The sequence below is a fragment of the Bos javanicus genome, chromosome X (genome assembly GCF_032452875.1).
Source record: "Bos javanicus breed banteng chromosome X, ARS-OSU_banteng_1.0, whole genome shotgun sequence".
Taxonomy (NCBI): domain Eukaryota; kingdom Metazoa; phylum Chordata; class Mammalia; order Artiodactyla; family Bovidae; genus Bos; species Bos javanicus.
This window is the reverse complement of record NC_083897.1, coordinates 120,767,377-120,795,125: the sequence shown is the minus strand read 5'-3', so window position 1 is coordinate 120,795,125 and position 27,749 is coordinate 120,767,377. Positions and strand designations below refer to the sequence as shown.

General features: G+C 44.2%; 1 protein-coding gene, 1 long non-coding RNA gene and 1 pseudogene across 2 annotated transcripts; 2 read left to right on the top strand and 1 right to left on the bottom strand.

Annotated features, from left to right (window-relative positions):
• Positions 1–26,089, bottom strand: LOC133241952 (uncharacterized). Its single transcript, XR_009734727.1, has 3 exons — positions 25,816–26,089; positions 3,610–3,765; positions 1–219 (listed from the first exon to the last, which is right to left on the bottom strand). It is a non-coding gene; the product is annotated as an uncharacterized LOC133241952 (long non-coding RNA).
• LOC133242231 (melanoma-associated antigen B4-like) lies at positions 1,738–2,814 on the top strand. Its single transcript, XM_061408341.1, has one exon. The coding sequence runs from the start codon at positions 1,738–1,740 to the stop codon at positions 2,650–2,652; it is 915 nt and encodes a 304-aa protein (XP_061264325.1). The 3' UTR covers positions 2,653–2,814.
• On the top strand, positions 6,668–7,734 carry LOC133242230 (melanoma-associated antigen B5-like; annotated as a pseudogene).
• Positions 26,090–27,749: the final 1,660 nt, after the last annotated feature.

The following is a 27,749-nucleotide window of genomic DNA, read 5'->3' as shown; positions in this document are numbered from 1 at the left end:
TGAAGACCCTGAGTGAGATGTGAGGGGTTCCACACCACAGAAGGCAGTCTCCCATCCTTTCCTCTCAGCTCATCTTACCTGCAGCAGCCATTTCCTGGAAGCCTCAGGCAGAAGGGTCCAGAGGAGATGTATGTGCACTTCTCACCAGGAGTCTCGGGACTTGATGTCTTCGATGGGAGGCCTTGGCCTCAGGTCAGCAGATGGGACGTAGCCCACCACCTAAAGGGGTCAAGGGAAGATATGGAGAGTGGACGGAGCATCACACAGCCCAGAAGACGGGGCCCGAAAGTGCCCTCACTGTCATTCTCAGGAGCTCCAAGAAGCCTGTTTGGACAGGCCAGAAACAATTCCTGCTGGGGTGCTGACAGAAGCTAGAGCCTGGGAGGGAGGGAGGCCCTTAGAGTCTGCTCAGTACAGGGAAGGTCTCATGATTCAACGATTCAAGGAAAAGTGCACATGCCAATCCTCCGGGAAGCTCCCCCGGAACCCCGCCTGCCCTGGCCCCGCCTCTGCTGTCCGCCTGGATCACAGAACCACATGACAGGAAGTGACAACCATGCACACACGCTGGGGCTTTGAAGCCATCTTTGAGAGCTGCTGCCGTCTTAGAGAACTGCCGTGTAGGGTGCCCAGATGGAGGACTCCCATGTCTCATCAGGTGTCCAAGTGTGAGGTGATGTAAGTTACAAGTGTGGAACCCATGTCCGGCACGACCAAACGTTTCCCTCTGAAAAGAGGGGGCCAGACAACCCCCGGCCACCCTGCCCCTGCTGTCCCCTGTAAGATTCGGGCCTGCATCTTAAGCCCCAGGTCCATCCACTTCACCCAGGTGGTCTCCGATAGGACGGCTTCAGTCTTGGGCTGGTGGACTCCAGTTCTGCTCAGTAGAGGGAAAGCCCCGAGCCTGTAGCTAAAGGAGGGACCATCGGGGGGGACTGAGGGTCTCCACACCCCAGAATGGTGGCTATGCAAAACCCCCACCCCCCCGCGACTTGGCCTCACAGCATCTGTGTAGGATCCGGGCAGCTCTAATAACTGGGGGTCAGCCTTGCTGTGATCTCGGATGTGGGACACTGAGGGAGGAGGGCACCTCGGTCGGAGGGGTTGGTAGCTGGTCAGTACAGGGAGGATGTCAGGGCTCAGGAGGAGCCAGGGTGAGGACCATCTTCCCGGACACACGGGTGAATCTGGACACTCCCCTGTGGTCAGTAGTTCCTACCGGCCAAACACAGGGAGGGGAGGCTGCGGTTGAGTGGGGAGGTTAGAGCTTGCGTACGGAAGGGCAGGTCCCGGGACCCTTAGGTGGGAGGCTGAGCGCTCCCTCCTCTCCATTTCCAGAGTCACAGGGAAGGTGGCAGCATCAGCTTCAGAGCAGAAGAGGAATCGGGGCGGGTGCTAGGGGGTCATTCCCCATTTTTCATCCTAACTCTGAATGTGACCTGAAAGGACATGCCTCCCCTGCTGGCCCCCACAGGTCCCCCTCTAACGCCCAGGCAGGGCTGTATGGCTGCGCCCCAGGGCTCACTCTCACTTCCTCCTCAGAGGTCTTAGGGGACACGCTGACTAGGCGAACAGGAGACTTGTGGGTCCTAGAGTAGTGGACTGAAGGCCCCTTATGAAGCAGACTTGGTTTAAACCAGGGACAACTCTCCCTGCGAAGGTGCTCACATTTCCTTACCCTTTTCCAGGTGCTCTTGTTGCCTGCCTTCCTAACTGCAGTCCCTGACCTGTATCATCATGCCTCGGAAGCACAAAAACAAGCATCATGCCCATGGGAAATGCCACCAGGTCCAGGGGGACACTCAGGAGGCCCAGGCCAGTGCTCCTGGAGCCCCAGGAGAGGAGTGCCCCTCCTCCCCCTCTTCTGTCCCTCAGGGTTCTCCTCCGAGCTCCCTTGCTGCTGGCGATTGCCAGGAGCTTCAGGGAGCCATGGCCCCTAGCTCTCCTGTTGCAGAGGCTTCCTGTGCAGGAACTGAGGAAGGTGCCCAGGGCCCCAAGAAGGAAAGTGCAGATGCTGCCCAGGCAGACCTGGTAACTCGGAGCATTCGCAAAGATCCTCTGATGAGGAAGGCCAGCATGGTGATGGATTTCCTGCTGGAGAGGTACACCAAGAAGGAGTCCATCACACAGAATGCCATGCTGAATGTCATTGGCAGGAAGTACGAGCAGCACTTCGCTGAGATCCCGAGCAGAGCCTCTGAGCGAGTGGAGCTGGTGTTTGGCCTGGAGCTGAAGGAAGTCGACTGCAGCAGGAACATCTACACCCTCGTCAACAAGTTCAGTCTTGGGGTTGAGGAAGGTTCAAGTGATGAGGAGGAGCTGCCCAAGTCTGGTCTCCTCATGGCACTCCTGGGCATCATCTTTATGAAGGGTAATCGCGCCAGTGAGGAGGAGGTCTGGCATTTCCTCAATGTGTTGGGGATCCATGCTGGGAAGAAGCACTTAATCTTTGGGGAGCCCAGAAAGCTCATCACCAAAGATCTGGTGCAGAAGGGGTACCTCAACTACCACCAGGTGCCCAATAGTGATCCTCCAGGCTATGAGTTCCTGTGGGGCCCGAGAGCTTATGCTGAGACCACTAAGATGAAGGTGTTGGAAGTTCTGGCCAAGATCCAGGATACGGTCCCGAGTTCCTTCCCAGACCTCTTATGACGAGGCTCTGAGAGATCAGGTGGAGAGAGCAGGGCTGAGAGGCGTGGCCTGGGTTCCAACAGTGGCTGAAGCCAGTGCCCCTACCAGGGCCAAGTCCTACAGCTCTTCCCACATCTAGGGAGGGGTCAGGGCACTTTGTTCCCTTTGTGTTGGAAAAGAACACTCCACCTCTTAAATAGCGCAGGGTAGTAGGGGTGTGGGGAAGAAAACCCATATGTTCCTCACAGTTTTAAGTAGTAAGGGAGTTTAGGTGCAGGTTAAAAAAATATACATGTTTTCCTTTTATCCATATGAATAATATTTAGTCAAAAATAGATGGTTTAGGTAGGGAGGTAAAGGATTTTTTTATTTTTAAATTTCACTACTATTCGTAAGGTTTATCTTGCTTCAGAATCTAGGTTTATTAATGTCATGGATGTCATGTTTACTACTGTTAGGTTTAAGACTAAGAGCTCATTATATGTAAACAAGTTGAAAAGACTTCAGTATTTTCCTTATGGTCCAGAACAAGATAACATAACATTGGAATAGAATTTTACTTGGAAATGTGTAAGAATCCTAGAGATAAGTATTTGGGATCACAAAGCTTTCAGAGTAAATGCTGGTTTATTCTGTTTGTCTTCTTATCTGTCCTCTTTCCTTGTAAAAGTTAATAACATGGACTGAGATTTGTTTAGCTTATTCAAACTGTATGATACTTATATCATAATAAAAGAGAGTCTTTGCTCATTATTTCCTTTTTCTCCCAAATTCATTGACCATATTCTGATTAGAAGGATTTCTTGTAGTACTGGGTTGGTAAGAAAATGAAGCCCAAGCCACTGCCCATGGAATTTTGAGTCTAGCAGCAGGGACCATATAAGGAAGGTGGTGATACCTTTATAAACAAATCATAAATTTAAATGGGGGAGGTGTGGAAGAGGAGGTTCCAGATGAGAGCAAGGAAGGCAAAGTTACCTGATTAAGGTGGCATTGGGTCTTGGGAAAAGTCTAGTTCCTCGGTGGGAGGTCATGTTCAGTCCAGATGCATGATGGGCTAGATGAAGCTCTGGGAGTGATGCCAGACACTCATATGATGGTTCTCAGAGGTGAGGCTGTAAACCTGGAATATATCTAAACCATATATTCACCATTATTTGGGGATATCCAAAATCCATAGGGAATGGAAGGGGCCCTGTGCACTTGAGCCAGGGCAAGTGAACACTCAAAATACACATTTTCATCAAAAGCTGTCCAGAGTTTCTGAGAAATAAGGGTGATACCCATTGAAGCGAGATGCCAAGACGTCACTGGACTGTCTCTCTTTTTCTGGGATGGAAGCAACAGAACTTGCTGTGTTAAACAGGCAGTTTAATTAGGTTATGTTTAGTGTAATTTGGCAAACTTTAAGGGAGGGCTCAATTTTTGCTGTCAGTGGATTAAATTAGGGGTGGTTTGGACAAAAAAAGCACCTGAGAGGGAAGTTGCTGGTCCTTGAGACAAATGAACTTGTCCTTGCATCCATGTGGAGAAGATAACCCCAAACACCTATTAAAACAGGTGCTCAAATAGGGAAATACTGCTTAGTTTTACTTGCTGGAGAGCATTAGTGCTGATGTGGATTTGATTATTGTTTGGAGTTGCATATTCTCTAATATAGGCTGGAAATAAAATTATGTGATGGAAGTTTGTTACCATTTGGGGTCAAAATCACATTTGTAATAACTGCCATTCATTCAAAGTACCAAAGCTTGTCTCATACTGTGCCAGGTGATTTACATACATCACACATGTCTGTGGTCCTACACTATAGACTCTTTCAAACACAATTTGCAGATAAAGAAGCTGGAATAAAGAAGCTGAAATTCAAAGCTCATAAATGATAGGAGCTGGACTGAACCCTGGCACTGAATTCCTCCAGAGCCCATACTGTGCCACTCCTCCAGGATGAGGCTAACCTTGGGTCATTTCCTCTTTCTGAACATGAGTCCAAAAGGTATTTCACATGTGAAATAGCAGAATTTCATACCCCAAACACGGTTTTGGAATAAAAAGCCCCAGAAGTAAGTAACAAAAAATGAAAACAAAAGTGAAGTACGAAAAGGAAGGAGACAGCATTCAGTGACAATTTATCTACAAAGGAAATGTCAGTAAATGGCAGTAGATCAGGGATGCAGAAAATCATTTAATTCAGCCCCTTCCTTTCAGAGAATAAATCTGTTAAGAGTGAAGGTTCTACAAGAGGCTGTGTCTGGTCAGTGAAAAGAAGGAAGAGATCAGCGTGTTTTCTCTGATGGCACACCACCTATGCTGGGGCCCCCTCCCGGACTGCAGCTACCCTACCACTCCTGGGACTCAGCCCATTCTCTGTGAGATTTGTTGCAGGCAGACTAAGACTTTTCAAAGACGTGGCTTTTCCCAAGAAGGCTCTCATAGAAGAGACAGGACTTAAGGTAAAGACAGATGAATGAGGAACTGAAGTCACAGAGAGACTGGCCTGCGTCAGCTCTCAGAAGCCCAAGACAGGGCTGCCAGGCTGCGCATTCCCTCACTTCTTTTCAGGGCTTGCAAGGACATGGCCTTTGGTTTACATAGGTCATTTTAGGTTGGAAGAAAGAGGAAATCCAGACTCTCCCAGGAGTCAAGGTGAGGCACCTGAGTGACGGCATACCCCTACACTGAACACAGAGGGCCCCAAGAAACCTGAATCCTGATGTGGTCCCTGAAGGCACAGGTAGGAGTAGCCTCGTGTGGCATTCCCAGACTTTCCCTCTCTGGCACCACAGGGAGTGAGGACCTTAGTCAGAGGAGATCTCCCTTATGTAAACAGAGAAAGGAGCCCCGGATGCTGCCAGGAGTCCAGCTTTGGACTTACAAAACCCCTGACCTCAGAACTCAGGAAACCACACAGAACTATGCCCTTCCTGGTGGCATCCCTGGAATACCTGCTCATTGTTGGCATTACATGCCCATTTCCTTCTATGATGTCACAAGAGGGATCAGGACATGGTCCAAGGGGTATAGCCTAGGGCCAGCAGTGGGATTATTTCCAGGTTTTCCAGAAACCAACTGAATACCCTGAAGACGAAGGGAACTGCACATCCCATAACCATATGATGCATCTCATCCTCTGCACCGCAGAAGACCAAGGACAGGTATGGAAGGATGAGGAGAATCTTACTTTCTCCTAGGGTTCTCACAGAGATGCTTGCCCTACTATAAGAAAGTATAGTAGTAGAAGGGGTGGACCTAAGTGGAAGGGAGGGTAGTATTTCAGGCCACAACAGAGGTCAAAGCAAGGACTGAGGGATCATCTACCAATGAAAAGAAGTGATAATCAAACCAGCCCTGTTCTTATAGCCCTTGAAAAACCAGGGCAGAGCTATCAACTCAAGTTCCATCAACATTTATTTACATCAGGTGTGTAGGAGGTGAACCCCTTAGTATGAAGGTGCAGATACTATTCCAAGAAAGGGGTGGGGACACCAGGCTCTATGGGGAACTAAAGGAAGCCCTCTTAATTCATGTTGAGGACTCCAAATGCAAGACAGAAAACTTCCCACTGAGCACTCAGCACTGGGTGATAACTACTAACTGGGGTGATAAGCTGAGGCCCTCTTCATTTCTCCGAAATCCCAGGGAAATTTGTAATGACAACTACAGGACAGCAGAGGGAATGGGTCCTAAGACTGGGCACTAGTTGGGTGGTGGTCTTGAATGTGAAATAACAGATGCCTCTGTGTAGGAGACTACAAGCCCCTTCTGTCACCCCAGTGTGCCTGAGGCAGGGGTAGCAGGATGAAGCCTAAAGATCACTCTAATTTCCTTCAATATGTTTCCCAAAGGACCGATAAGAGAATAGGAACCCTGCGGTTTTTCAGAACAGTGCCCTCAAGTAAAGCACAAATGTAGCTTTCCTGATAACCAAGGTGGTATTTCCGTGCTGCGTCTGCACACTCAACCTTCGTCTTCCTGTGAGCCCTTATCACCTGCCCTCCTACTCACACTTCTAATCATTGACCCCAGCACAGGCATCATGCCTCGGGGTCAGAATCATAAGCTCTGCATCCATGAGAAACACCACCAGGCCCGATATGAGCTCCAGAGTCACAAGAGAGTTCAGCCCACTGCAGTAATGGAAGAGTTTCCCTCTACCTCTTCTCTTTTAGAAGATAATTCACAGAGCTCATCAGCTACTGGGTCAAATAGCACTTCCCAGGGGTCTTTGGAGGCTCCATCTACTACCAGCACTTTTTCAACTACTTCTGACACAACATCTGATGTAGAAGATACCAGTCAAGATGAGGAAGATTCAGGTTCCTCCAATGTCTCATCTTCTACCAAGAACACCTACAGGGATACTCTGAACAGCATGACAAGTTTGTTGGAACAGTTCCTTCTGCATAAATATAAAATAAAGCAGCCCATCATGAAGAAGACATGCTGAAGATTATCCACCCAAGATACCATAAGCGATTTGTGGAGATTCTCAAAAGAGCCTCTGAACACATTGAGGCTGTCTTTGCAGTTGGCTTGAAGGAAGTTGATTCAACCATCCACTTCTATGACCTTGTCAGCAAACTGAACCTGCCCAACAATGGGAGAGTGTGGGATGGTAGGGGCTTACCTAAGACCGGTCTCTTGATGACAGTTCTGGGTGTGATCTTCATGAAGGGCAACTGTGCCGCTGAGGAAGACATCTGGAAATTCTTGAATATGATGCGAGTATATGCCGGGAGAAAACACTTCATCTACGGAGAGTCCAGGAAGCTCATCACCAAAGACTTTGTGATGATGAAGTACCTGGAGTACCACCAGGTTGCCAATGGCGATCCTCCACGTTACGAGTTCTTGTGGAGCCCACGAGCCCATGTTGAAACCAGCAAAATGAAAGTCTTGAAGTTTTTGGCAAAAGTCAATGATACTGTCCCCAGTGCCTTCTCATCACATTATGAAGAAGCTTTGCGAGATGAGGAGAGAGGTCGAGCCACAGTTCCAGCCAGGCGTGGCACCACTGTCACTTCCAAGCATGTTCCACAGCCACGTCCAGCAGCTTCTCCCACCCCTACTGAAGACCAAGACTTTAAAAAATCATCCAGATAAAAAAATTTGACATCAAAATAGGGACTTCTGCTGAAATGGGAAGCAATCCCGCAATAATACTGCTGGGACAATGGAATGAAAAAATAAAATGAAAAAAATTTCAAAACATGATGAACCTTGATTGTTCTCCATCTTTTGTGTCTTCTGTTTTGTAAAATTAAATAATTTATGCTTTGATATGCTTCTTGAAAAATGCAGGAGGTATTAAACCTTAACAAATTAGACCTCTTACTGTCTTCATTTATTTTTTCAGCATCTGCTCTTTGAAAGGCTCTATGTTAGTTCTGGTGAGGCTAAGATCAAAACCTAGCCAATGCCCAAACAACTTTAGAAACAAGGAGCTGCAATCACATAATCAAGATCTTAAGATAGCCTTTAGGAATGACAGGAAAGTAAAAAGACTATCCAGGAAGAAATCTCTACCTGGGATAACATACTGATTTGTTACGCTTTCCACAACAAAACCCCACAGAATGAGTGGCTCAAACAATGGAAATTTATTTTCTCAGAGTTCTAGAGGCTGCAAGTCCAAGATGAGGGCTGGTTTACCCTGAGGCCTCTCCCCTTGGCTGCCAGGTGGCCACCCTCTTCACTTGGCATTCCTATTGAAGGCATATATCCCTGGTGCCTCTTTTTGTGTCTCAATTTCTTCTTACAGTCACATTGGCTTATGGCCCACCCTAAGAGATCAGCACTGGAATTTCTTTGGAAGGAATGATGCTAAAGCTGAAACTCCAGTATTTTGGCCACCTCATGCAAAGAGTTGACTCATTGGAAAAGACTCTGATTCTGGGAGGGATTGGGAAGTCTATTTGAACATGAGCTGCTGTGACAATCGCTCTCATCTTGCATCAAGTCTTCTAGCTTCACGTTGCAGGACTTCAGGAAAATGGCAATGTTAGTTCTCAGTGATTCAAGTCAAAAGAATGGGAGAGTGAGTGGATTAAGATGGCAGAAGTGTATCACTCGGGGCTAACCATCTCCCCACAGACACATCAAATGGATGGGAGAAATTGGGAATTTTAGTAAGAAAGTTGCAGCTAGATACAGGTGGACACTAGAAAAATTCAGGATCCAACCCAGTTTGCAGGTAAATAATAAAACTTCATGAGAACAGAAAACCACTAGAACCTAATACCCACACATGTGTAGTACACTTTGTATTGAACCATTCTTTTCTGTCTATCATCTCTCTCATTTCTCCCGAAGACAGGAAAACTAAGACCTAATTTGTTTGCAAAAGAAGTCTAAATTGAATAAACTTGGCCTGATTATTCTAAGTACAGTAAGAATAACGATTTGCCATATAGGCGCTTTTAAATCTGCTTTGCTGAAATGGTTCATAAGGAGTCTCCAGAAGGAAATTTTAATAGCCTCTTGAGGCTAGGAAGCCACAGCAAAGACTTGTTGTCAAACTTAGAGATCTGGATGAATTCCTCTCTTCCTGAAGTCCCCAAAACATCCTAAAGTTCCTGTGCCTGCCAGAAGTGATCTTCCTTACTCACCTGGTAAGGCTGATGGGAATTCTGTCAGCAAGGTCCCAGGCTGTTTTTCCAACGGGTTTTTATGGCTCCCTATGGTTAACCTTGGTTTCCTCAAGTTATCTGGTCATATCCAAGTCTACCTGTGTCTGTCAAATATGACAGTCCAGTCAAAGTCTCAGTAGTGTAATCACTGTTTCCACTTGTGTCCCGCTACAAGAACTGATTCTCACTGAACTTTTGAAAAATAACTATTTTCCTAAGAAAATAAGAACACTGCACTTTCTAATTTCTGGAGTGATATGGTAGGGAGAGAAAAATTAATGTTTCAATCCTAATGACAAAGGTACAATTTATCAAATTGCTGTGTTAAAAAATTTCCTTATGTCTAGAAAATGAAAGATTTTTAAAAGACAGTAATCTTTCCAAAAAATCAGGAAAATTATCATCATATTTGTAATTCATTAAGCCCCATGTTCCTAATTCTAATATTGCCAGAGTCCAGTTTTTGTACTGTTTCTGTTGATCCTCCCTTAAGTTTGTGGCTCATAGGGACAATGATAATTTCAAGACGCCTGCAAGGTTTTGGTTAAAGCTTGTATAATTTGCCCAGGGAAATGTGTGCCTGGATCACACTTGATAAACCAAGCAGAGAACACATTTTCTCACACTTTCTTTGCCAATGTAAGGGAATCAGCAAGGGAAGGCTTCAACTAATTCAGAAAAAATAGGAATGACAAGAATATTTTGATGACTCATCTGTTCTGTTCAGTCTCTCGGTCGTGTCTGATTCTTTGAAACCCCATGGACTGCAGCACACCAGGCTTCCCCGTGCATCACCAATTCCCAGAGCTTGCTCAAACTCATGTCCATTGAGTAGGTGACGCCAACCAATCTTTTCATCCTCTGTTGTCCCCTTCTCTTCCTGCCTTCAATCTTTCCCAGCATTGGTCTCTTTTCCAATGAGTCAGTTCTTCACATTAGGTCGCCAAAATACTGGAGCTTCAGCCTCAGCATCAGTCCTTCCAATGAATATGCAGGAGTGATATGCTTTAGAATTGACTGGTTAGATCTCCTTGCAGTCCAAGGGACTCTCACGAATCTTGCCCAGGAGGAACAAGATGGCAAGAGGAGTTGCTGGATGTGGAATACATCTCTCTCCACGGATACATCAGGAATACATCTTCAGACACAGAAGTGCATGCAGAATACCAGCTGAGAGTGGACAGGAGTACATGACCAGCAGAAAAGAATGTATAGACCCACGCAAAATTCAAGGTCAAGCCCTGAGCCTTTAGAGTGGGTCCACTGGCTCCAAGATCCTAGACTACCATAGAACTAATCCTAGGATATCAAATAGTGAGAACTGATACAAAGGAAACCACTGGAATACAAGATCCGGCATCACCAATCCACTGATAGCACCCTGTGCAAGAAGCCTCATCTAAACCGCAAAGAAAACAAAAATGCAAACCCGATCATCAGCAGACAGAATGACCACCTTACTCAGCCTTGCCCCTCAGAGGAAAAAGCAAGCAAACAAATAAAAACTAGGCACAAATCTCACCCTATAAGAAGCTTACACAAACCACTGGACCAACCTTAGAGGGCAGAAACAAAAAGCAAGAAGGAATTCAACCTTGAAGCCTGGGAAAAAGAGACCTCAAACATGATAATTAAAATTATAATAATAATAATGGAAAAGGCAGATAAATACTACACAAATAAACGAACAAACCAGAAACACAGAAGTCCAAATCAATGAAAAGAAAACAGGCAAACTACCTGAAAATGAATTCATTGCTTAAGGGAATGCAGCGATACTGATACTTTGGAAAGTGTCTGGCAAATTCTTTTAAGCTAAATATAGTCCTATCATATGATCTAGCAAATGAACGTTAAGGTATTTACTCAAAAGAGCCAAAACCTTAAGCCCATCCAAAAACCTTCAACCAAATTTTAATAGCAGAATAAGTCATAGCTGCCAAAAACCGAAATCACCAAAGATGACCTTCAGTAGATGAGTGGGTAAACAAACTCTGGTAGCTACATGTAATGCTATTCAGTCCTGGAAGCAAACATTTCAAACCATAACAAGTTATAGAGAAAATTCAATGTATATTGATTAGCAGAAGGAGCCAGTATAAAAAGCCTATATACTGTATGATTCCATCAATGTTACAGTCTGGAACATGCAAATCTTGAGAAACAGTAAAACGTTTAGTAGTTGTCAGGGGTTCCAAGTGAGGTTTTGAGGGATGGACAGGTGGAGCATGGGAGATCCATAGGGCATTCACACTCCTCTGCACAACACCGTGTTGGCTGAGTTGATACTATCATGCATCTGTCAAACACTAAAGAACTGCAAAACACAAAAAGTAAAAAGTATTGTAAACAATGGACAATAGTTAATAATAACATATTGGCATTAGCTGATCAACTGTAAAAAACGAACTTGTATCTATTGAACCAATACAAGATGTTAATAATAGAAGATACCAAGTGGAGGAAGAGAGTGGCTGTATGGGACCTCTCTATTCTATCTGCTGAATTGTCTCCAATCCTAAATCTGTTCTTTTAAAAAAGAAATACAGAGGGGCAACAAACTCATAACCACATGAAAAGAGGAGCTACATCCCTCATCATGAGAGAAATGAACATCAAAATTACAATGAGGTGGCACCTCATACAGGTCAGAATGGCCATCATCAAAAACTGTACAAGCAGTAAATGCTGCGGAGAGTTTAGAGAAAAGGTGGGAATGGAAATTGATATAGCCACTATGGAGAACACTGAGGAGATTCCTTTAAAACTAGAATTAAAACTACCATATGACCCAGCAATAGAAATACTGGGTATATACACTGAGAAAAGAATAATTGAAAAGGTACCTGTATCCAATGTTCATTGCAGCACTGGTTACAATAGACAAGACGTTGAAGCAAAGCAGACTTCAACTGACAGATGACAGGATAACGAAGTTGAGGTAGCCACATACAATGGAATATTAGCCATAAAAAAGGAACTAATTTAAGTCACTTGTAGTGAGGTGGATGCACCTAGAGCCTGTTTACAGAGCGAAGTAACTTAGAAACAGAAAAGTAATGTACATTAACGAATATACATGGAAAGTATGAATGGTACTCACGAACCTATTTGAAGGGCAGGAATAGTGGCACAGATGTGGACAATGAACCTGTGGACACAGCAAGGGAAGGTGTGCGTAGGACGAATTGAGAGCGAGCCACTGACTAATATAGAGTCCCATGTGTACAAAAGACAACTGGTGGGAAATTGCTAAATAGTACAGGGAGCTCAGCCTGGTGCTGTGTGACAGCCTAGAGGGGTGAGATGAGGGGATGGGAGGAAGTCTCATCAGACAGGAGGAATATGTATACATAGAGCTCATTTATCCTGTTGTATAGCAGAAACAACACAACATTATAAAGCAAGGATCTGTTGATTAAAAAAACCTTTTAAAAGTCTACTAATTTAAAAACTAGAAAAAAATATGGATAATAACACATAGCCAGTACAGAGTTACATGCACCAATGCAAAATGAATAAAAGTCAGCAATAATGAAAAACAAAATATCACAGTAAGAATTTGATGCTCAAATTAAAATTCTTAGGAAACAGGCACAGAAAATATTGACATATAACTAGCTTCAGAAATCTGGCATAAAATGATCAACATGGCAAATTCAAGAGACTGATCTGGAAGAATCGACAATACTCAAACCATGTAATAGAAAATACACCATAAACAAAAGCAACAATATGAAAAATGTAGTTACAAAGAAACCTTAGAAAAATGTATGCAGTCTACACGAAGGCAACAAGAAGAATTTCCTGAGCGCCTAAGGAAAAAGAAGTCTCAAACAGAATAGTATGTTATGTGTATTCATGAGGACATATTGTAAGACTGTCGATTTTCCTTAAATCCTTTACAGATTGAGTACCACATCCAGAGTAGCTGAGACCACAGTCACACCTGGGCGGCTGTTTCCTGTACCCAGAACAAACCATGGAAAACTTATACAAGGAATAAAGACAACTACTAACAAAAGCAAGAACACAAAACTAAATAATCCCTGAGGAACAATAAGTCTCCCTTGAACTTAACCCTGTGAGTGCCCAGATCAGGGAGTACTCTGAGGCTGACACAAGTGTGCAGGCCACAAAGGAAACAGACAACAGGATCAATTGGAAAAGGCTTTAAACTGGAGCAGTGGATTCTTCCACTGGGCCGTGGGACCATGAAACTCTACTGCTTTACTGAAGGAACCTGAGGCAGCATCTCAGAGCCCCATGCCAGGATCATGGGGCACCAAATTTTGGGATGGACATGGCAGTATGACCCAGAGCTCATGCAATAACCAGCACAAACTTTGATAGTGGATGAAAACTGGCCCTTGTAAATAATCAGCTTAAGAGACTGTCACACATGGACTAAAAGAGAAAAGCTTGTATCACAGTAATTGTACAAAAGGACAGAAATTCATCTCAGAACTTTCAAGCAATGCCCCTGCAGTCGACTAAGAACCCACAGTGAGAACAGTGAGGCTGAGGAGCCCCTTCACTTTCTCTGCTGGGATTGTGTGGAGAATGGTTGGGGACAGGGGTGGTTTTATACCAGAAAGGGAAGGGTTTCCAGGCTCTGCCTGCAGTCAATATGAAGATCCTGAGTGAGATGTGAGGGGTTCCGCACCACAGAAGGCATTCTCCCATCCTTCCCTGTTGCTTCTCTTACCTGCAGCAGCCAGTTCCAGGAAGCCTTAGGCAGAAGTGTCCAGATGAGATGCAGGTACACTTCTCACCAGGAGTCTGGGGATTTGACATCTTCCAGGTGAGGTCTTGCCCTCAGGTCAGCAGACGGTACGTAATGCAGCATTACAGTCGGAGGAAGACAGGGATAGATGACAGAGAGTGTTGGGAAGTGTAGTGCAAAATAGCTGTAAAGGAGAAAGTCCTTGTGAAAATGGCGAAGGGCCAGAAGTACTCGGCTTTGCACTGCGGACAGAAAAACATCTCCTGCCTTTGGTTATGCTCGGTGCCAAGAGTTAATAATAAATAGGGATGTTACTTGTGAGAGCGGGTTATGGGATAAGCCCATGAGTCATTTAGAGCGTGCTGTCCTTGAAATGTTTTTACTGATTATGTGTTAACTCCGTATGTGCTCTGCTGGCCGTATACTTTAAGCTCTTTGTTCCCACTTCTATAAAAAAGCTTGACTGCACAAATAAGCTTGTCAGTCCTTGCAAGAGACTGTCCGAATGTCATTCAGGTTCGTCGCTTCCAAGTCCCAGGGAGAAAATCCCCAACAGAGAGGATCACTCAGCACACAAGAAGGAGCCCCAGAGTGTCCTCACTGTCTGTCTGAGCAGCTCCAGGAAAGCTTTCAGGCTCGGGCTCCCAAATTCTTCCTGCTTGGTTTACTGACAGAAGTGAGAAGCAAGGCGTGAGGCCAGTTGACTGAGATCAGCAGGGACATCCCAGGACCCACTATGAGTCGAAGAAGGGACCTCATGCCCCTTCTTGACAGAAACTCCCCTGGAACCCCGCCTACCCAGGCCCCACCCCTGTTGTCCTCCTGGAGCCCAGATGTGCATGATAGGAAGTGTTGGCCCCCTATCCATGCTGGGTACCATGCCATCTTTGAGAGAACTGCTATCTTTGAGAGCTGCTGTAGCTGTGACCAGAGGGAGGAGTCCTAGGGCTCATCAGGGGTCCAAGTCGGAGGTGACATGAGTTACAAGTGCTCTGGATAGTTACAAAGATATGCCCTGGCACTCCCAACACCTTTTCCATCTGTAAAGAGGGGACTTCCCAGCCCCTTGGCAACCTCGCACCTGCTCTACACCTGGAGGCTCGGACCTGGCTCTTAGGTGCAATGTCCATCAGCTATGCACGCGGGTTCTCGGGACATAACCTGGGTCGAGGGGTGGTGGATCTGGGTGTGGGGTTGCTGGACCCTGGCTCTGTTCAGTAGAGGGAAGTCTGGGATTCTGTGGAGTGAAGGAGGGACCCGCGGGGGGACTGAGTCTCTCCACACCCCCGATTGGTGACCACGCCTAACCCCTTACCCAGCGTGACTTGGCCGGAGAACAACTGGTCAGCTTCTGGGCGGTTCTAAAGGCTGAGGGGCTCCCTGATTGTGATCACCGACAGGAGACACTAGGGGAAGAGGGGACCTCATTCCAAAGGGCTGGCAGCCGGTCAGCAGAGGGAGGATGTCAGGGCTCGGGAGGAGTCAGGGTAATGACCATCCTCCGCATCACACGGCCGACTCAGGACCCTCCCCTGTGGCCGGCACTTACTGCCAAGCATGGGAAGGGGGGCTTCAGTCTGAGAGGGGAAGTTAGAGCTTAGTTTTGAAGGGGGACCCTGCAGGCAGCAGACCATCAGGTCACGTGACCCTTCGTCAGGGGCTGAGCACTCCCTCCTCTCCTCCTCCCGGGTGACAGGGAAGGTATCAGTGTCAACTTCAGAGCAGGAGAGGGAACAGGGTCGGGGGGAGGGGGTGGATATGGGGGTCTTGCCCCAATTTTCATCCTGACTCTGAATGTGAACTCAGAGAAACTGCCTCCCCTGCCAGCCCCCACAGCCCCCCCTCTAACACCCAGGCAGGGGTGTCTGGCTGGGTCCCAGGGCTCACTCTCACTTCCAGTTCAGTGGTCTCAGGGGACAGGCTCACCAGGAAAACAGGAGCCCTGTATGTTCCAGAGCTGTGGTCTCAAGGACCCTGCAGAAGCGCCCTTGGTTAAACCCGTGGAGGACTCTCCCCACTGAAGGTGCTCACAATATCTCCTTATCCTTCTTCCAGGTGCCATCCTTACCTGCTTTCCTGCCAGAATTCTGGCCTGCTGTTTCTGATCTGTGTCATTATGCCTCGAAGGCACAACAATAAGTACCATGCCCACGGCAAATGCCACCAGGTCCAGGAGGACACTCAGGGGGCCCAGATCAGTGCTGCTGCAGCCCCAGGAAAAGAGTGCCCTTCCTCCCCCTCGTCTGTCCCTCAGGGTTCTCCCCCAAGCTCCCCTGCTGCTGGCGATCACCAGGAGCTTCAGGGAGCCATGGCTGCTAGCTCTCCTAATGCAGGACCTTCCTGCGCAGTATGTGATGAAGGAGCCCAGGACACAGAGGAGGAAAGTGCAGGTGGCTCCCAGGCAGCCCCTGCCACTCAGAGCACATGCAAAGATCCTCTGGCCAGGAAGGCTAGCACGCTGGTGGAGTTCCTGCAGGACAAGTACACCAAGAAGGAGACCATCACTCAGAACGCCCTGCTGAAGGTCGTGAGCAGGAAGTACAGGCAGCCCTTGCCCGAGACCCTCAGGAGAGCCTCTGAGCACGTGGAGCTGGTGTTTGGCCTGGAGCTGAAGGAAGATCATCTCACATGCTAGCAAAGTGATCCTCAAAAATCTCCAAGCCAGGCTTCAACAATACAAGAACCGTGGACTTTCAGATGTTCAAGCTGGATTTAGAAAAGGCAGAGGCACCAGACATCAAATTGCCCACATCTATTGGATCATTGAAAAAGCAAGAGAGTTCTAGAAAAACATCTACTTCTGCTTTATTGACTACACCAAAGCCTTTGACTGTGTGGATCACAACAAACTGTGGAAAATTCTTAAAGAGATGGGAATACCAGATGACCTTACATGCCTCCTGAGAAATCAGTGTGCAGGTGAAAAAGCAACAGTTAGAACTGGACATGGAACAACAAACTTGTTCCAAATCAGGAAAGCAGTATGTCAAGGCTGTATATTGCCACCCTGCTTATTTAACTTATATGCAGAGTACATCATGTGAAATGCCGGGCTTGATGAAGCACAAGCTGGAATCAAGACTGCCGGGAGAAATATCAATAACCTCAAATACGCAGATGATACCACCCTTATGGCAGAAAATGAAGAAGAACTGAAGAGCCCCTTGATGAAAGTGAAAGAGGAGAATGAAAAAGTTTTCTTGAAACTCAACATTCAGAAAACTAAGATCATGGCATCTGGTCCCATCACTTCATGGCAAATAGATGGGGAAACTATGGAAACAGTAAGAGACTTTATATTTTGGGGCTCCAAAATCACTAGACATGGTGACTGCAGCCATGAAATTAAAAGACACTTGCTCCTTGGAAGAAAAGCTATGACCAAGTTAGACAGCATATTAAAATGCAGAGACATTACTTTGCCTTCAACGGTCCATCTCGTCAAAGCTATGGTTTTCCCAGTAGTCATGTATGGATGTGTGAGTTGGACTATAAAGAAAGGTGAGCACCAAAGAATTGATGCTTTTGAACTGTGGTGCTGGAGAAGACTCTTGAGAGTCCCTTGAACTGCAAGGACATAAAACCAGTCTATCCTTTAGGAAATCAGTCCTGAATATTCATTGGAAGGACTGATGCTGAAGCTAAAACTCTAATACTTTGGCCACCTGATGTGAAGAACTGACTCATTGGAAAAGACCCTGATGCTGGGAAAGATTGAAGGCAGGAGGAGAAGGGGATGACAGAGGATGAGATGGTTGGATGGCATCACTGACTTGATGGACATGAGTTTGAGCAAGATCCAGGAGTTGGTAAAGGACACAGAAGCCTGGCGTGCTGCAGTCCAAAGAGTCGCAAAGAGTTGGACACAATTGAGTGATTGAACTGAAAGCCTTTGACTGTGGGGATCACAACAAACTGTGGAAAATTCTAAAAGAGACAGGAATACTAGAGCACCATACCTGTTGCCAAATTAACATGTATGAAGTTTAAGAAGTAACAGAACAGCACATGGAACAGTGGTCTGGTTCAAAAGTGGGAAAGGTGTATATCAAAGCTGTATATTGTCACCCTGCTTATTCAACATCTATGCAGATTATATAATGCAAAATGCTGGCCTAATAAATCACAAGCTGGAATCAACATTGTTGTAAGAAATATGAACAACCTCAGATATGTAGATGATACCTCTCTAAAGGAAGAAATCAAAGAGGAACTAAAGAACATTTCGATGAGTTTTAAAGAAGACAGTGAAAAATGCCTGCTTCACAGTCAACACCCAAAAAACTAAGATCATGGCATCTGTTCTTATCATCTCATGTAAAATAGATGCGGAAAAGTGGAAACAGTGGCAGGCTTTATTTTCTTGGGCCCCGGTATCTTTGTGGATACTGACTTCAGGCATGAAACTAAAAGATGCTGGCTCCTTCAAAGGAAAGCTATGTGAAACTTAGCATATTTAAAACAGAAATGTCAATTTGTCAAAAAAGGTACCTATCGCCTAACCTATGACTTTTCCAAGTAGTCATGAACAAATGTGAGAGCTGGGCCATAAGGAAGACTGAATGCTGAAGAATTAATGCTTTCAAACTCTAGTACAGGAGAAGACTCTTGAAAGTCCCTTGGACAGCAAGGAGATCAAACCAGTCAATGTTAAAGGAAATCACCCTGAATATTCAGTGGAAGGACTCATGCTGAAGCTGAGCTCCAATACTCTGTCAATCTGATGCTGTGAAAGATTGAGTGCAGGCAAACAGGGCAACAGAGGATGGGATGGTTGGATGGCTTCACCAACTGAATGGATGTGAGTCTGAGCAAACTTTAAGAGAGAGTGAAGGACAGGGAAGTCTGGCATGCTGTAGTCCATGGGATCACTAGGAGTCAGACAGGAGTTAGCAACTGAAGAAAAGCAACAGAGAAATTGAAATGTCAGGCACCTCCAGTAATGGCAAACAGTAAACACAGTGTGAACACACACACCCATACAAACACACAAACACAACATACCTGTTATTGAGATAAATATAAACTCTCATGCTAAAAGCCCACTTAAATCAGTTCATATTATCCAATAACTTATATTCAGCCTTCAACCAAAAATTGTAAACTATGTTAAAAAGCAGGAATGTCTAGTCTGATGAAACAATGAAAGAAATTAATCACACTCAGATATAGGATACCATTTTCAATATCAGATTAGGATTTTAGAATAGCCATAATTCATATAGCTTATACCATCCCTCGTTGCTCAGCAGTAAAAAATCCACCTGCCAATGCAGGAGAGGCAGGTTTGATCCCTGGGTGGGGAAGATACCCTGGAAAAGGTAACGGCAACTCACTCCTGTATTCTTGGCTGGGAAATCCCAAGGAGAGAAGAACCTGGTGGGCTATAGTGCCTGCGGTCACAAAAGTGTCAACCAAATAATAATTTTAAAGAACAGTAATCAAGGATTGTGGAAGAATTACAAGGAACAAGGAATGTATACAACTAGAGGAGCCTGGTGGGCCACAGTGCATGACATCACAAAAGCCTCAGAAAAGACTTAGCAACCAAAAAACAATGCAGAATGGGAATAATATAAGAAGCAATAGAGAAAGAAGCAGAATATATAAATTAATAATGACTGAGAATTTCCCCAAATTAATGAGAGCCAGTAAACCCCTGATTTAGAAAACTCAGAGAACATGAAGCAGGACAAACAGAAAAAATAAAATAAAATCTACACCTAAGCATATCATACCCAAACTGCAGAAAACCATGAAAAAGAGAATTCTTGAGAAATAGTAGAGAAAAAAAAAAAAAAAACTAGAGACGAAAAAGAGTAACAATTACCTAAGGTTTTTCTTCAGAAAGGGCTTCCCTGGTAGCACAGTTGCTAAAGAAACTGCCTGCCATGCAGGAGACCTGGGTTTAATCCCTGGGTAAGGAAGATCCCCTGGAGAAGGAAATGGCAAACCACTCCAGTATTCTTGCTTGGAATATCCCATGGACAGAGAAGCCTGGCAGGCTACAGTCCATGGGTCACAAGAGTCAGACATGACTTAGCTACTAAACCACCACGACCATTTCTTCAGAAACCATGCTATCATGAAAAGACTAGAGTTAACTTTTTAAATCATTGAAAGAGAGAGAAAAAAAAAAAAAGAAACACTAAAACCAACCTAGAATTCTGTAACCAGGGGAAAAACAAATCCTTCAATGGTAATGAGAAACAGATCCTTAAATGAACAAACAAAAACTGATGGAAAGTTGTCACCAGTAGATCTACTCTGCAAGAATTGTTGAAACAAATTCTTCTGGGAAAAGGAAAATGATACAGGTCACAAACTTTGCCTACACAAGGAATGTAACAGAGTTAGAGAAAAAATAAATGAAGATCTCATAAAGCTTTTTATTATGTTCAGTTCAGCAAAAACATAGCTGTTTTTCCAAAATAATAATATAACTACAATATATCCAGTGATTATATATTCTGAATAAAAGGAATAAATGGCAGAAATGATACAAAGGACAGAAGAGGAAGAACTAGGAATATCTGCTACGAGATACACGGACCAACCTTCAGGCAGGATCGTGTTACTCTAAGAGGATTTGAATAAGTTGCAATTGTATGATGCAAACTCTACAGAAACCATTAAAAAATGTTAAGAAGTATAACTGACATGCTAAAAAGAACAGAAAACAAAATACAGTTAAATCTTGATTTAAAACTAGAGAATGCAGAAAAAATATTTTAAAAGGAACAAAATATAAGTTCAATAAATAGAAAACAGTTACAAATACTGTTAATCCAATACTATGCATAATCACTTTTCATGCTAATAGTCTAAATATACCAACTAAAAGGAAGATATTGATGAAAAGAATTGAAGTAACAAAAATATAACTAACCTTATGCTGTGTATAAGAAATCCACTGTAAATTTGAAGATAAAATAGATTAAAAATAATGTGATGGAGAAAACTATACCATGTTAATATGAGTGGGAAAAAAAAGGTGGACTACCTAAATTTACTTAAAAGAAAGCAGTATTTAGAACAAGAAAGTCAGGAGTAAAGATAGGCATTATGTAATGATTAAGTGGTCAATTCTCAAAGAAATCATAACAACCCTCAATGTGTTTGGACCAAAAAAACTGTGTTAAAATACACAAGGCAAATATTGATGATGCAGAAATACTCTTACACCTAGAGATGTCAACATATGTCTTTTAGGAATTGTCAGACTCAGTAGGCAGAAAATCAGTAAGGTGTAGTTGAACTAGATCTAAATGACATTTATAGAATACTTAACAACAGCAGAAAACACACTGTTTTCAAATTCACATGGAACATACTGCAAGGCAGATCACATTCTATGCCATAAAACTCAGTTTATCAAACTTAAAAGAATAGAAATAATATAAAGAGTGCTCTCACACTGGGATCAAAATAAACTAGAAGTTGACAACAAAATGATAGCAGTAACATTGAGAGTATCTGGAGATTAAAAAATATACTTCTAAATAACATGTGGGCCAAAGAGAAAATCTAATAATAAGTCTTGAAGTATTTTCAACTAACTGAAAACAAAATTACAATTTATCAGAAGTTGTGGGATATAGTAAAATCTGTAAAGAGCTATATATGGCATTGAATGCCTATATTAGAAAAACCTAAAATTAATACTTTACCCTTCCATCTTAGTAAACTTGTGAAAGGAAAAAGAGGAAAAAGAAATAAAGCAGAAATTAATGACACTGGAAAAAAGAAGACTAGAGAAAAACAACAAAACCAGAAGCTGTAACTCTAAAGAAAAAAAAAAAAAAAAAAAACGATAAAAGTCTCAGCACCCTAATCAAGAAAAAAAAGAGAAAACACAAATTAAATTATGAATAGTAGAAATGAAAGAAGAGTCATGATGATTGATATGATGGACATTAAAAGGATAATAAATGAATATCATAAACAACTTTGTACCTTCAAATATAAAAGTTAAATTAAGAAATTGCTTGAGGATATAACTAACCAAAATTTTGAAAGGAAAAATACATAGTTTGAATAGGTCTGCCTCTATTAAAGAAATTTAATCTATAGGTAATAAGCTTCCAATAAAGACAGCAACAAGCCCAGATGATTCCACTGATGAAATATAACAAAAATTTAAAGAAGAGATGATAACAGTTCTCTACAATCTATTTCAGAGAATAGAAGCAAAGGGAACACTTCTTCATTCCTTCCATGAGGCCAGCTTTACATTTTAATTTCAAAACCAGAAAAAGAAATTAATAGAAAAAAAATCACACAAGGATTGTATTCAGAGAATGAAAAGCTAAGTCACAAACTGGGAAGAAAGAATTGTAGGACACATATCAGAAATTAAATATGTAGCAAAAACATACGAAGAACACTTACAACTCAACAATAAGAAAACAAGGAAGTCAATGTAAAAATGCTTAAAAGTGCTGAATAGACCTCTCACTAAAGAATATAAACAGATGGTAAAGAGTATATGAAAAGATGATCTACATCATATGTCTTCAGGGAATTTCAGATCAAAACAACAATATAAAAACAACTAATAATAGGGCTAATGCAAAAAAAAAAAAAAAAAAAAAAACACCTCACAATATCAAATATGGCAAAAATGTGGACAAATAGGAACTCTCATTGCTAAAGGGAATGCAGTGATACAAATACTTTGGAAACTGTCTGGTAATTTATTTTAAGCTAAACATAGTCTTATCACATGATCTAGCAAATGAACGCTAGGGTATTTACTCAAAAGTGTCAAAACCTTATGCCCATCCAAACACCTTCAAAAAAATTTTAATAGCAGACTAATTCATGGTTGCCAAAAACTAAAAATCACCAAAGATGACCTTCAGCAGATGAGTGGGTAAAGAAACTATGGTACTCTACATTATGGAAAGCTATTCAGCCCTGAAAAAAAAGTTTCAAACCATAAACAGATATAGAGAAACTTCAACATATATTGATTAGCAGAAAGAGCCAGTATAAAAAGCTGACATACTGTATGATGCCATCAATATTATATTCTGTAAAATGCAAACCTTTAAAAGAGTAAAAAGTTCAGTAGTTGTCAGTAGTTCCAAGTGAGGTTTTGAGGGATGGACAGGTGGAGCATGTGAGATCCATGGGGGATTCAAACTCCTCTGCATGACACCGTGTTGGCTGAGTACAAAATACGCATTTGTCAAACACTAAAGAACTGTAAAACACATAAAGTAAAATACATTGTAAACAATGGACAATAGTTAATAATAAGGTATTGATATTCGTAGATCAATTGTGACAAATGAACTCCTATCCATTGAACCAATACAAGATGTTAATAACAGACGATACCAAGTGGAGGAAGAGTGGCTGGATGGGAATTGTCTATACTATCTGCTGAAGTTTTTCTAATCCTCAGTGTGTTCTATTAAAAAAAGAAAATAAAAAGGGTCAACAACCACATGGAAAGATGCACAACACTCATCATGAAAGAAATGCAAATCAAACTTACACTAAGGTGTCATCTCATAATGGTCAGAATGGCCATCATCAAAAATTGTACAAGCAGTAAATGCTACAGAGAGCTTAGAGAAAAGGGAACTGTCTTCCACTGTTGGCAGAAATGGAAACTGATATAGCCAAAATGCAGAACAGTAGGGAGATTCCTTTAAAAACTAGGATTAAAGCTATCATATAACCCAGCAATAGAAATACTGTGCATATACACTGAGAAAGGAATAACTGTAAAGACACCTGTATCCAAAGTTCATTGCAGCACTATTTACAGTAGCCAGGACATGGAAACAACCTAGATTTCAACTGAGAGATGAATGGATAAAGAAGTTGTGGTAGATGTATACAACTGAATATTAGCCATAAAAAGGAATGAATTTAAGTTACTTGTAGTGAGGTGGATGCACCTAGAGCCTTTTACACAGAGTGAAGTAAGTCAGAAAAAGAAAAAGAGTGTATATTCATGCATAAACATGGAATATAGAAAATGGTACTTGTGAACCTATTTGCAGGGCAGGAATACAGACACAGATGTAGAGAATGGTTATGTGGATGCAGCAAGGGAAGGAGAGGTGGAATGAATTGAGAGTGGCACTGACAAATATAGAGTACCATGTGTACCACAGATAGCAAGTGCAAAATTGTATATAATACAGGGAGCTCAGCCTGGTGCTGTGTGACAGCGTAGAGGGGTGAGATGAGTGGGTGGGAGAAAGGCTCATGAGGCAGAAGATCTATGTATACCTATAGCTGATTCATTCTGTTGTAAAACAGAAACTAACACAACATTATAAAGCAATTATCCTCCAATTAAAACAATTTTTTAAAGCTCTACTAATGTGAAAAATAGAAAAAAATCTATGGATAAGAACACATAGCCAGTACCAAGTTACATACAAAAATGCCAAATAAATAAGATTCAGGAAAATGAAAAGCAAAAGACGATGGTAAAAACTTGATCCTCAGATTAAAATGCTTAGGGAACAGGCATAGAAAATATTGACAAATATAAGGAACTTCAGACATCTGGTATAAAAAGATCAACACAGCAAAGTCAAGAGACTGCTCTGGAAGAATCAACAATTGCTCAGATCATGTAATAGAAAATACAACATAAACAAAAGCAACCATATAAAAAACATACCTACAAAGAAACCTTAGAACAATGTATACAGCCCACATGGAAGCAACAAGAATTCCCTGAGAGCCTTAGGAAAAAGAGGTGTCAAACAAAATACTATGTTATGTGTATTCAGGAGGAGCAGATATTGTAAGGCTCACTTTTCCTTAACTCCTTTACAGATTTAATACCATATCCAGAGCAGCTAAGACCCCGATCAACCATGGGCTGCTATTTCCTGGATCCAGAAAAAAAAACATGGAAAACTTACACAAGGAATAAAGAAAACTATTAACAAAAGCAAAAACACAAAATTACATAATCCCTGATGGACAATAGGTCTCCATTGAACTAGGCCATATGAGTGCCCAGGTTGGGGAGTACTCTGAGGCTGACATAGGTGTGCAGCCTCCAAGGGAAGCAGACAACAAGATAAGCTGGAAGAGGCTTGAAAGTTGAGCCCCTGATTCTTCAAGTATGCCCTTGGACCATGAATCTCTACTGCTTCACTGAGGGTATCTGAGGCAGCATCTCAGAGCCCCATGCCAGGACCATGGGGCACCAAAGCTTGGGTTGGATGTAGCAGTATGGCCCAGAGGTCATTAAAAAACCAGCACAAACTTTGTTGTGTGTTTGCTGAGTTGCTCAGCTGTGTCCAACACTTTGCAACCCCATGGACTATAGCCTGACAGGCTCCTGTGGCCATTTTGATTCTCCAGGCAAGAATACCGGATTGGATTTCCATGCCTTCCTCCTGGGGATCTTTCCAACTCTGGTATCGAACCCAGGTCTCCCACATTGCAGGCGGATTCTTCACCACCTGAGTCACCAGGGAATGTTAGTGGATTACAACTGTGCCTTTTCAACGGTCACCTTAATAGACTATTGCACAGGGACCAAAAGAGAAAGACTAGTATTACAGTAATTATACAAAAGGACAGAAATTCATCTCAGAACTTAAGAGCAATGCCCCTGTGGTCAACTAAGAGCCCACAGTGAGAACTGTCAGGCGAAGGATCCCCTTCCTTCACTTACTCTTCTGGGATTGTGTGGGCCATGGTTGGGGACAGGGGTGGATTCACGCCAGAAAGGGAAGGATTTCCAGGCCTTGCTAGCAGTCAATATGAAGATCCTGAGTGACATGTGAGGGGTTCCACACCACAGAAGACAGTCTCCCATCTTTCACTCTCAGCTCGTCTTACCTGCTTCAGCCATTTCCAGGAAGCCTCAGGCAGAAGTGTCCAGATAAGCATCAGGCAGAAGTGTCCAGATGAGCAGTACGTGCACGTCACACCAGGACTCTGGGGATTTGATGTCTTCCATGTGAGGCTTTGTCCTCAGGTCAGCAGATGGGCCCTAGCCCAGCACCTACAGTGGTCAAGGGAAGACACAAAGAACAGAGAGCATCACTCAGCACAGAAGGGCCCCCAGAGAGCCCTCGCTGTCAGTCTCCAGAGCTCCACGAAGGCTTGTAGGCTCGGACTCCTAAATACTCTCTCCCGGGGTTGCTGACAGAAGTGAGAGGCATGGAGTGAGGCCAGTTGACTCACCTCATCACAGTGATGTCCCAGGACCTCCTAAGAGTCAAGGAAAACTCCCATGCCAATGCTGCAACAAACTCCCCTGGAACCCCACCCACCCAGGCCCCGCCCCTGGTGTCCTCCTGGAGCTCAGATGTGCATGACAGGAAGTGACATCTTCCTAAACACGCTGGAGTGAGACACCATCTTTGAGAGTGCCTTATCTTTTAGAGCTGCTGTTGACGGTGAACAGACAGAGAAGTCTCAAGTCTCATCAGTTGTCAAAGTTGGAGGTGACGTGAGTTACTAGCGCAGGGACACATCTCTGCACCCCCAACCCCTTTTCCGGCCAAAAAAAGGGGACTGTACAACCTCAGGCCACCCTGCCCCTGCTCTCAGACCAGAGGATCCAGCCAAGTTCTTAGGCCACAAGACCATCCGCTAACCCCTAGTGGGTGTCGGGGAAGAATGCCTCAGTCAGGCTCTGCTGGACTCTGGCTGTCCTCAATAGAGTGAGAGCCACGAGCCCTGTGGAGTGAAGGTGGGACATTCTGGGGGACTGAGGGTCTCCATGCCCCAGAACGGGGGCTGCACATAACACCCCAATCACTGCGACTCAGACGTGGACCATCCGGGCAGCACCCAGGCAGTGCTAAAGAATGAGGGGCTCCCTTACTGTGATCGAGGACACGGGACACAGCGAGGAGGGGACCACGGTCCGAGGAGCTGGCAGCTAGTCAGCAGAGGGGGGATGTCAGGGCTCGGGAGGAGTCAGGATGACGACCATCCTTCCCATCACATGGACCACTCAGGACCCTCCCCTGTGCTCAGCATTTCCTTCCGGCCAAACAGAGGGAAGGGGGGCTGCGGTCTGAGAAGGGAAGTTAGAGTGTGATCATAAAGGGGCAGCCGCCGGACAGCAGAGGGGCAGATCCCGGGACCCTTTGGTGGAGGGCTGAGTACTCCCTCCTCTCTTCCTCTGGGGTGACAAGAAAGGAGGCAGTGTCACCTTCAGAGCAGGAGAGGGAACAGGATGTGTGCGGAGTGGCGGGGGTGGGGTTCGGATATGGGGGAGTCTTGTCCCAATTTTCATCCTGACTCTAAATGTGAACTGAGAGAACCTGCCTCCCCTGCCAGCCCTGACAGGCCCCCCTCTAACACCCAAGCAGGGCTGTCTGGCTGTGCCCCAGTGCTCACTCTCATATCCTCGTCAGGGGTCTTAGGGGATAGGTTCACGAGGAGAACGGGAGCCCTGTGGGTCCTAGAGCACTGGCCTGAAAGACCCCTCAGAGGCAGCCTTGTTTCAAGCCAGGGAGGACTCTCCCGGGTGAAGGTGCTCATGGAATCTTCTTGTCCTTACTCTAGGTGCCCTTGGTGCCAGCCTTCCTGCCTGCATGCCCACCTGCAGTCCGAGACCTGTGTCGTCATGCCTTGGAGGCACGACAATAAGTACCATGCTCGTGTGAAACACCACCAAGTCTGGAGGGACACTCAGTGTCCCCAGGAGGCCAAGACCAGTGCTGCTGCAGCCGCAGAAGAGGAGGACCCCTCTTCTCCCTCTTCTGGCCCTCAGGGTTCTCCCCCGAGCTCCCCTGCTGCTGGCGAAAGCCAGAAGC

Coding starts and splice junctions, on each gene's coding strand:
- LOC133242231 (XM_061408341.1), top strand. CDS start 1,738: ATGCCTCGGAAGCACAAAAACAAGCATCATGCCCATGGGAAATGCCAC.